Source organism: Argiope bruennichi, chromosome X1 (genome assembly GCF_947563725.1).
Source record: "Argiope bruennichi chromosome X1, qqArgBrue1.1, whole genome shotgun sequence".
Lineage (NCBI taxonomy): Eukaryota > Metazoa > Arthropoda > Arachnida > Araneae > Araneidae > Argiope > Argiope bruennichi.
The window spans coordinates 73,801,792-73,814,004 of record NC_079162.1 but is presented as its reverse complement, the minus strand read 5'-3'; the positions used below and the strand labels follow the sequence as shown (position 1 = coordinate 73,814,004).

Genomic DNA, 12,213 nt, shown 5'->3' with positions numbered 1-12,213 from the left:
TTAATTCAAATGTAACTTGCATTTGCATGTTCCAAATAGGTCTAGTATTTTTTTAAAGTTTATAAAATCCCTAAAGAGCTATTTCTGATACATGAATAACTCTCACTATGCACTCTAACATTTTTATAATCTTTGAAATTAATCAGTACAGTTGCTGGCTAGAATTTACAATATATAGGAATTATAGAATTGTAGCACCTAAAATTGTTTTTTTTTAAGTACATAAATTTAATCACTAATTTATTAAGTTTTGCATGTAAAATCTAAGTCCAACAACAATTTGACATTTAACTGTTTCATTTTCAGCCAAAGGCCTTTTTTTTTTTTTTTTTCTCAAAAAGATATTTGAGGACATTATTCCTATATATTATCGTTTCAGAGAAGATTTATCTCTTTTCTCAAATCTATAATTTCACTGTGATATCCCTTATCCCAATTTTGCCCACTTCAGCATACAAATTTGCTACTATTTTTTCTAGAGGCCTTTAACTAAAAATATTGTCTAGAGTATAGTAATAAGCCACATGAAAACAGTATTTTAAACACTTTTTAACCAAAAAAAAAAAAAGTTGTTTACAAGATGAAATCTCAAAATAACTGATAAAGGATAATGAAGAAATAATGATAAATAAAATTAAATGTTGTATATAAAACTTAATGATTTCTTTTTTTTTCACCCATTCAAAATAATTTCAAAGCACATTACAAGCTTAAGTTGAGAAGTTTGAAAGGAGGTACTTTCATAATTTCTTCAAAGCCAATTTTACTCAGTACAATCCTATTAAGGTGATAAAAAAAGCTGACCTTTAGTTTCATCATTTAGGATGAAATTTGTGTCGTTTCAAAGAAAACGTTTAAAAAAATATCAAATACAAAAGTTCCGATGCTAGATGTTAGATATTCATTCAGATTAAAATGTAAAAAATCAGAATGAATATAGCATTTTAAGAAATATCAAGAGTACATTCACATCAAAAAAGAATCGCAGAAAAGAATGAATATAATGCCATAAATTAAATGGGGTTTTTCCCCCCTTCCAAATTTAAAGTATATAAAGTCAAAGGATTGTAACTGCTAAAAATTTTTTATCTCCAGATTTTGAAGAATTTAGATTTTGGATGTGATATGATATTACAAATTATCATTTTTTTAAACATAAGGCTCTTTATTAATACTGTGATATTCCTAATTAATCAACAAGAAAATCTATCGTTTAGATGGCCCCTTTCCTATCCAGCCTTTAAAAAAATTTCTTAGATACAAAATTATTTTCAACAGAAAATAATTATAGTATGCGGAACTATTTTCAATTATGAAAATAAATAAATCCTAAAATCCAGAATCATCAGCATTCATCTTGGATCCATTATAAAAGCAATCAAGGATTTCTATGATTGCCTTCATAACTGATCCAAGAAAAAATCTAAAAAATTAGTAGCAGAGAAATCCATCTGCCAACAAAATGTATAACTGCAAATAATTTTTTTACACTTTTTTTCAAAATATAATTTCATAGAAGCTTCTCTTTCTTTTACATAACCTAAGATTAAGCTTTCATTCTATACCTACTGATTGCTTAGTAATTAAATGCCTATCCTAAGCAAAGCAAAAAGTTTTGATGAAAGAGATGAGATTTTAATCCTTCAAGAATGTCTCTTACTTCCAACACCATTACCTGAAGATGTGCAGAAAAAGTATAAACACATCTATTTTTAATATTATTTTGTAAATGAAGGAAAAGACTCACCTTAGTAAAATCTATTCTTTGAATGAGAGCATTGATGTGGGCATCAAATAAATCATGACTAAATACTAAAAGTGTCTGGTTAATGTTTTGTGCTTGACGTAGAGACTCTATTAATGCATACAGATATTGAGCTCGGTTATGCACTTGTATCACAATTACAACATCGTTTTCATTTAAAGGCCCAAATTTTTCTATATTGCTGACCGTCTGAAGAGAGTTCATTTCCTCAATTGTATCTGAAAGCATCATAAGATTTGCAGGTGTTGTTGTATTCACAGAATTAACAATGGCACTAAAATTGGCAAAAAAAGTCAATTCTGGGTCACTATAATGGTTTTTCTGAGCCATAAACAGATCTGGTTTCAAATTGACTATTCTTAACTGAAGCCACAGGAATGAAACAACAAATAGAAGAATAACAGTTTTGAAAATATGAGAGGAACACCGTCTCAACATTGCAGTACAAAGCCATCCTCTTGCCATACCGTCATAACCTGTAAAAATAATGACTTATAAATAATTTATTAACTTACAAAAATTACACTAAATAAAATAAGCAGACACATATGAGAAAAAAACATATGAAACAGGAGAAAAACCCGATATCCTAAATATTTTAAGAATTGTATAAGACAATTTCCTTTTTTTAAAAAAACTCCATATCAAACAGAATTTTAAAGTTGCGACATTATGAAATTTTAAATTCTAGAAATTTTATATCAAACATCTTCTTGTTATCACAAAATTCTAAATGGAAGGGGGATATATAGCAATACAAATTTTTCTGGCTCAATTCTAAATCAGATTTGATAAATTTTATAAGTTTAGGATGCTGTACAAAACTTATTTTGTGCTTACGAACAAATTGTCAAAGTTTTAAAAAAACTGATCAATCAAAATATAGTTTATACATTTAATTCATGGAAATCATTTTAGAGAAAAAAAAATTTAAATGAACAGGAATTTTGAACTCAGTTATTTAATTCAATTTTTAGGATTCTGAAGGATTTGACACAATCAAAGTTTTCCTGATTTTTTTCTAATGCAATCTTTGAAGAAGGAGTTTTATATTCATGAACACATATAAATAAAAGAACAGCTTTTTACATACAGTAAGATTTATAATGAATATGCATTTTTATATTACGTAGCACAAGCTAGTAATTAAATTTCTGAATTCAATTTAATGATTATGAAATATAACAACAAATTGTCATTTCATAAGTAAATGATATATGAAACATATTATAGATAAAATGTTAAAATTGTTTTATGTTATTTCCAGTAACTCAAGTAGACAATTACCAATTAAATTATTAATTTAAAATTTAATTTATTTTATTCTTGGATAATTTAACAGTGTTTTATCTTTTTCTTTGAAAAGCACACATACGAAGTTTCACCATCCAATTGGACAAAGGATTTGCATAAGAAATACATACATACTATATAAATACAGATGTAAAACTAAGAAAAATGAAGTTTTATTTGTTCTATTTATCTTGTAGCTGTTGAGTTTAATGGAAAAACTGACACATATGGCTATGCTGCACAAATAAAAAATTTCTGACATAAATCGTATATTGAAACATGTTGACATCTAATTACAAAAGAAAAAAAAAATCCTGAATTCCAGATTTTAACTATCTTAATTATGCACACAAGTACAACTTTTAAAATTACACAGCATCCAAAAAAATGCAAGGAATATTTAAAAATAAAGGAACACTAACTGAATTTAAAGGAAAGAAAATGAATCAAAAAGAATCAATGAAAAAGAAAATGAATGAATATTATATAAAGTTAAATACAACATTGGAAAAAAAATAATGATCAGAATAAAACAAATTTATCTAATCAAGCATATTTAAAATTATGTTTTGTTAATACAAACATATTTACTAGATAAACACAGTTTAAGACCTTTTCAATATTTTAAGTTAGACTCTTCTCCTTTTAAAACTCTGAATTAAGAGAAGCAACCTGAAACCTTTAGAAGAAAACCTTTAGAGGAGCAATGGGAAAAGTATGCTTCTATTCGCTAGTTTCCTTAATCACTTTTATGTTCTAAAAAATTAAATTCAAGTACAAGTTTAACAGAAATATTTAGTTAAACTATACTTAAAAGACAGAACAAAATTTTAGATTATTTTCAAAAGTTATTCAAATTTAACTTGAATAATTATGTAGCACTCATATTAGAATTTTAAATTGGTTCTGACAGATAAATAATTACGATTCTAAAAATGCTTGAAATCCTTTCCCTCACTTTATTAAAGGAAGAAAAAGAAAAAAGATAGTATCTCTAATAATTATTTCTTAAAACTTAAATTTCATGCAAATTTCTGTTAAGTCTCTAGTTATTTAAGTATTTTGAACAAATTTAAATTTATATTTAAAAAAACTTACTCCATTAATTATTATTCCATAATTATTACTCCATTAATTAAAAATCCATTAATTATTCACACAGTGCCTTAAAGTGACAAAATAAGACATTTGCTTAGTTTAATATTTTTCAACTGCTTGGATTGAAGTTGAAAATATTGCACAGAAAATGTGAACCGATTTATCTAGATCTCTTTCTGCACACAAATACATTTAAATCAGATAAACTCAAAACTTTTTTGGGCTATTCAATGAAAAAAGAACTAAGATATTTCTTATGTGAAAATTATTCAAGTCTACCGTTGCTTCTTTTTCTTTGAATACATAATGCAAATGAATAGCATACATCATAGCAACTATTGTCTAGAGAAAAATGAGGACCTTCAAATAATAAACACGTCATAGTTACATAAGACTATCTTTTGGTTCAAAATTTGAATTAAAAAAATATCATAAAAGGCAAAATGTACAAAATATTTTGAACATAATCACAAAGTCACATTAAAATTTTTTTTTTATTTATACAGCATTAATAAGAATATATACTTCAATAAATTATAGTAATTTACATTTCTTATTTATAAATTTACATTTCATAAATTAAAATCATGACAATTAAATATAAAAAAATTTTTAATTATTGGATACAAAAAATATCCATCAAGTACATAATTACATGCTTTCAATGTATTTAATTTCTTGTTAAATTTAAATGAATTTGTTATTTGAACTTTAAAACTAAAAAATAAAATTAGTTATAAACAATATATCTAAAGAATTTTGAACAATTTAGACATAATTAGTTGAAAAAGAATATTAAATTTACCTTGTTTATGATAATTTTAATTAAACTTTTAATTAAAACACATCTAATATTAATTATTCACAGTTAAAGTTAATCATCCATACAATTAATCTCATATGCATTTATAGTTGAACAGAACTTCTATAGATAGTACATGCTTCAATTTTCCATATTAAGAAAGAACTCTCAAAACCATAAAATAATTATTTTTATTATGATTAATAGCTCTTTATTTGAAAATTACAAAAAATGATCTTAAGGAATAAAAATAATTCATTGTAAAGTAAAGCAGAGAATAGCCTTATTAACCATATGCTACTTCTAGAAAAACTAAAACCAATGTTTTACTTAGAAACCAGATAATTATTAAAGAATTTAATCCAATTTTTTAATCCAAAAAATGTTAAGATTTAAAACTGATTATGAGAATTTCTTAAAAGTTTTAATTTATAGATAACTTTATTTAATATAAAAATTTGATGACAAGTATGAGAACATGAAGAAAGTTAATCTGACTATTTCCAAAAGCCATGCTACCCATCGCTGATTGCTGTTTCCCTTTGAGATCTTTGACAATATGAAATGGTTGTTTACATATCAATATTAAAATATTTTATTATTGCATCACATCTTGTAAACTTTTCAAATTCACACGCACAAGTGCATAATACTATTATAAACAAAATTAATGCAAATATTATTATTACTTCAAACAAATCATGTATATTAAAAAAAAGGGGGGGAGGGAGAGAAATTATTAACAATTAAAATGCTCGGAATAATTTCAAAATTAAAACATAAAACATTTCCTTCAGCGATACTTCAGAAAAAGTTTTCTTTAAAATGCTAACAAACAAAATAGGAATAGGTAAATGATTAAATCAGCTATGTAAATAATAAAAAGGATAGTCCAAAATTCCCCCCCCCCCCAAAAAAAAAAAACAATCAAACTCAGCCTTCATCTAATATTCTGCAATTGTAATTCTTTAGAATTTTAAATAAAATTTATGAAAATTAAAAATGTAACATTTTTAGTTTTCTATAAAAGAGAGGGAAAAAAATCTACAATTTCTGTTGCAGTATTATCAGAAATCTGTGTAGTATCATTATACAATTTACAGTAATATGACACTGTAATTTAAAATCATGCTTATAATAAATATGGGACAAACAGCTGAAAGAAACGCTTTTAAATTAAAATAACAACAATCAACCCTTCATTAATTTAAAAACATTAAACATATGTTATATAAATGTTATGATCAATATGATTGATTATTATTAATATTAGCTGTGGTTATTATTTATAACTGATTAATTACACTGACCATCAAATATAAACTAACTGAAAAAACAATTCTCCATAAGATATTCATTAGAACTAAAAGGTAAATATTTTGGAATTTACAAAAATACAAAAAATAAATGGCTATTATTTTTTAATAATAACAAATACTACTTTTTTTTATCATGCATATAAAAATATTTACTTATTTTACCAGATGTAAACTTTCCAATATTTCAAAATCAAATTTTTATAATGGATTAAAAATATTCTTCCAATATTTAAAAAAAAAATATACAAAAACAACAATCAAGCTGAATTTGGAAAATTTTAAACGTAATGAAATACTACAAGAATCGTCAAAAATTAAATCAAAAATCCATTTTAAAAACTCACTAATGTGTACAATTTTCTTTTTGATCAAACAAAATTATTCTATGCTCCAGAAAAGAAATATTAAGAAATACAAAAGGATTAAATGATGAGCGCACAGTTTTTACATGATTACCCTATCAGCACCCAAGAAAAATTAGCATTTAATGTCGAATTAATATAGTAAGATTCGCCCTTCTTTATTGATAAAAATGGAAAGATGTAACACAAATACTTTTATACTCATTAACCTATTCACCTGAAATGACCATACGCTAAATTTAGCGTTCAGTTTTTTAAGTGATCTGTTTTTCTTACTAATTTGAAATTATGTTATCGGCTAAATATATACGACAAAATAAACAAGAGATAGGGAGGCGTTACACAAGAGCGATCAATCTAATAAGAGTTCGATTTTCCATTTCTACATAGAAATAACAAGAAAAAAAGCTAATATTTATATCAGAAAAAAATTATAAATTTTACAGTTATTTCAAATTATAATAAAGCAAAAGAAGAATTTTAAATGTTACCTTTTGATCTTGTCAAACACTTTATTCAGTATGCATGCCTGAACATAACATCTTGAGGCTGAATAATCTTGTTCATTTAATATATCAGGTAAATTAAAGTAGAGAAAAAGATACTCCAGCATATCAGAAACAAAAATGTAACTACTAATAAATCATAAATTTGTACTAATTAGAAAAAACGCTGATAATAAATTAAAATCAACAAGTATAACTTTTTTGTTTATATGACTTAGTTTGCGTAATGCACGTTTTTCTTTGGTTACAAACATAATAACATTACACGTAAAGCAAGAAAATGAATTAGACGAGTAGCGATCGGTCGTGCTATCACTGAATTTTTGATGAAAAAGAAAACAAACGAACTACGTTAAGCGAAACATTCCAACGTAGGAAAACGAAACATCTACCGACGAACCTTATTTAATGCGACGGTTGCAGTTATATTCATACTGTCCAGCAATCCCCCCCCCTTTCCTTTCTTTCATTTTTTTTTTTTTTTTTTTTTTAACTTTAAAACGATTTTATGATATTTCAAAGAGGAGACTTCAAGTTTAACACTAAACAATTATCAAGGATAAATCAATATTATTTAGAGAATTAATTTGTTAAATAAAAACTGTTGATATCTATAACGTCAAAGACGAAAATTGGATAGAATCGAGTCACTATAAAAGATCTTTTTGGCTAAATCATTCGGTACACGAAAAAGAAAATCAAAATTTAGGTGGGTTGACTGCCTGGAAAAAGACTTGAAAGTTTTTAAAGTGACAAATTGGAAAACCTTAGCCAAGAATAGGACAGCATGGAACGGAATTCTGAGGAAACCCAGGCCCAACCAGGTCTGTCACGCCAATGAAAAAGCAGAGGAAACTTTAACGGTAGAATCTAATGGAAAAATCTAGTTTCAACAAAGAAACATTCATGAGTGGAGCGGGAGGCATTCCATATTCCTTCAACTTATTTGTGAGGCATTGGAGTTAATATGTAGACTACCGCTGGCCCTTATGCTTCTTGACTCTAGCCTGCGCTTCACATTATCTATCAAATTCGATTACCCCCCCCCTCTTTTTTTTCTTTTCTCTACTATAATTAAGAGATAGAAGAAGTTATTTGATTTGAATGACGTTTTGAATCATGGGTGTGAGTCATGCAACAAATGTGTTAAGTATTTAGAACGGAATTCCGATAAGATTATGGAAAGAAATTCATGATATCCTGTTGATGCTATGAGAAATTTGCACTACAATATTAAAATTAAATAAATTTAAATATAGCTTTATTTTTTTAAATTCTACATAGAAAAAATTACAACGGAAGTTTCACGGATTTGCTATGAAGGACATTTATCCTTGTAAAAACAAATTTGGATGAAAAGAGAACGTTTTGCACATGATATGCACATTCATAAAGAGCAAAGTTTTCAAATTAGCGAAGGAAATGGGAAACACTACAATTACATAAAGAAAGTGTTCTTTAATTGACGAAAATCTTCATAGATAATTGATAATAAATAATCACGAATGAAACTTGTGAACTCCATCATCAGTGGGTCTTGTATTCCTCAAAGCTGTTAATCCAACAAATTTAAATAACTTAAAATTAGATAAAACGAGAAGTGCAGAAATGATAAAAGAAATTTTTTTTTTAAATTTTTGCAATCATACTGCCAAATCTTTAAACAGCTGGTAGGAATAGTCTCTAATCTCTCTGTCATTTTCATTTTCTGATCAGTATCTTTTCATTAGAATAAAAAATTTTAAAAAATACGACATCGTAAAAAAAATTATGCAAAATTTGTTTTTCACTTTAATGCTTCCTTCGAATATTTTTGAAAATTTTTTACAGGATTAAAACAGAAAATATTTGTGTCATTTTTTTACCTATAAAAAATAACGCCCATAAATTCTACATATCATACCGATAACAACATTTTAGACAATAAATAGAAAGCAGAGTTCTTTAACCTTCACTAAAATTTATTTCATTTCAAAGGGAAAAAAAATCCATTTAAAAGTGGATTTGATGAAAAGATGTTCAAACAAACTCAGAAATTTTAAGAATTACTCTAAATAATTAGCTTAAAAATTTAAGTCATTTTTCCATTAAAACGTTTTAAATTTTACCTAAAATGAATCACAGTTCTAAGAAAATCACCTATATTCGAATTTCTTTTTCGGCTTGAAATTTTAAGATCTTTATGATATGTTGGTTTAGTACAGTGATGACGGTTTATTTCCGTATTAAATTAATCTGTAAATGAGCTCGAACCCAATTATTTCAAATCACTCAACAATAATATTACATACGACAATGTGAAATGTTAAATAAAAAAGTATATCGCAAAATTTAAATTTTCTGAAGCAAATAAGTAATTTTTTGAAATTCATATTTGTATGAAGATCAATGGTAATTTTAGCAATAGTTGCAAACATTTACTTTTCTCATTTCATGATACATACGATTTTCCATTTTGACATCAAGAATTGATATACATACAAAAATTTTAAAAATCCTTTCTTTATTCATTCTAATGACAATTTGAGAATGAAATACGATTGTCGAAAACTACTGTGTTGCAAAGGGAAATTAGCATTTCTGCTCAATGGAAACATATTTAAATAAGTCCAAATTGCGCTTTCAAACTAATGCAAATGAAGCAACTCTTCATTTACAATTACTCCCGCAATTGAAGTATTATATTATAATTTGAAGAAAATGCTTTGAATATTTAAGGAAATATAAATATATGTAGAAAATAATTCTTAACTGCACATATGAGAAATATAGTATTTTTTTTTTCTTTTGTAATTTCAGAGCCAGATAAATAGGGCAGGTTATATAAAAGTTCTAGTTGAATATCTATAAGATTCACAAAAATATAGTGTTGAATTTCAGATACTCTCAACGAGTTGCTAAATGAATGAAGGGTTTTCCATAAATTGATACTTTTAACTTTAACCATCGAATTGTATAAAGATTGGACAATAAATTACGTAGATGTTTAGGACAGTTCCATCTTGCCAACATTGTGGCAGCAATTCTCCAAAAATCACGAGCTTTGTAGATCTGGTTCGTAGAAATGAATGTTGGGAAAGTGGAATGGCCTGCTCAGAATCAGTTTTCTGTGAAAAAACTGAATCCGAAACAGTGTCTTTTTCATTAATTTCTAGTCAATCTCTTAAATATTTTTATGACCGAATCTTTACTGTAAAATGTAAATGATGTACATTTTCTGTATAGTTTAAGTGCAATTCAATCATCCCTTCTTTAGAAATTAAAAAAAATGTAGTAATCCGAAAATATCCAGATAATTTGGAACATATAATGTATTTACTTTATTATTCTGAATTTAAAAGTTGTAAAATGCCCAAATACAAAAATAAAATGAAACAATTACTGAGATAGCTCATTTTTATTCCTAAAATCTTATAGAATATAACGAGAAAATGAGCAATTATTTTTTATACTTCTAAAAAAACTCAGCATTTTCATTTATCTTCTTTCATTGGATATAAACTCTGTACAAACTGCTGTAACATCATGTTGCCCATTTTGTTCTATTCAACGACAATACTTTTGTTTTATTGTTTGTTATATTAATTGAATAAAGTAAATTTCTGTGACGACAGGTGATATTTTGTACACAACAGCAATGGTTCATACTAATATACGAGTTAATAATAGATTTAAGTATTATAGTATATAATAATTCGATAACTGAAAATACGTTTTGTTTTAGTTCTGTGCTATTCGGAGCAATTACTATTGAAACTATTAATTATCCACTAGCTAGGCCTCTTGTTTTCAGATTTGTAAATAATCAAAATTATAGTGTCGAATATAAATGGAATATGCAATAAATGTAGGTTAAAATGGAATTTAAAAGGAGACTTGAACGGATCATCATTCCGTAATTCAGAGCGATGCATAGGGAAAATTAATTAATATTTGTAGACAAATGAATTTTTTAACTTTTAAAGGAGATAACACGATAAAGTAGTACATTTTAGAAGATGATATTGGATTTTGGATTGAACTTTCTCGTCGCATGAAAATTCTGCATAGGATGGGTTTGGATTGCTTTATACTCATTTTATTTTGCTAAAGCCATGGATATTTGAAGTATGCTACAAAATACTAATATTTCTTAATGAAATCTAATTATCTATTGGAAGAGGAATTTTCTCGAATGGAGAAAAATGCAATTTAAAACGACAACTCTGTAAGATAAAATTGCATATTATATTCACAAAGTAAGAAATATTAATTTATCTTTATCTTATATTAAATTATACGAAGTAAGAAAAGAGATACCATTTGTTAATTTATTTTTCAGTCGATAAAGATTTTAAAATGCAAAATGAATTTAGTTAAATGAAATTCATTCCCATTGCTTAATATTTATTTATAATTCTCTGTAATCGTATGACAATTTACCGTGATTTTTAACATTCTCTTAATTTACAAACAGATAATATAATTTTTACTATAAATGTTTCATTTTTAAGTATATTTAATGAAACAAAACTATGCTATAATCCCACCTGTTTTTCATTATATTAAGTCAGAGAAGAGGCGCGGATCTCTTTATTTATGGGAAAGGGACGTTACATTGCAAAATTATTGATTCTGATGATGGAAATTTACAAGGATTTTAATGGTTCTAATGTACTATAAACATGCTCGTATTGTAATGCATAATATTTTCAATCAGCTACATTTTTTAATTGAAAATTAGAAGAATGTGTTACAAGTAAGATTCATTTTTGTATTATACACGAGCAAACAGCTTAAAAAGCAATAAGGGAATAGAACAACAAGAAACTTGAATATTTAGGAAAATCAGTAATGTAAGAACAGATAAAATTCATTGATGAAAATAAAGAAAGAAGCATTCGATCAAAATAAATTTATGAATAATAAAAAAAAATCTTAAGGTGTTTTTCTGTAAATTAAGTTTTGATCATTACATTTACGGAAATTTGAGCTCATTTGTTTAGAAAATCATAAATGTTAAGCATACCACTATATCTTTTAAAGAAAAGAGCAACATTAAATTAATCCAAACATTCATCCTTCATTC

The 12,213-nt window shown here is 26.0% G+C and overlaps 1 protein-coding gene across 4 annotated transcripts in view; it reads right to left on the bottom strand.

The window, feature by feature from the left end:
- Positions 1–12,213, bottom strand: part of LOC129958298 (alpha-1,6-mannosyl-glycoprotein 2-beta-N-acetylglucosaminyltransferase-like) — an 84,238-nt gene that overhangs the window by 20,780 nt on the left and 51,245 nt on the right. For 3 of the 4 annotated variants that reach the window (XM_056070686.1, XM_056070685.1, XM_056070687.1), the window contains exon 3: positions 1,748–2,241. In XM_056070686.1, coding sequence (XP_055926661.1) covers positions 1,748–2,241 — 494 coding nt within the window. Of the gene's footprint in view, positions 1–1,747; positions 2,242–7,130; positions 7,530–12,213 lie in introns of those variants that run through there. The other variant, XM_056070688.1, reaches the window with a different exon arrangement.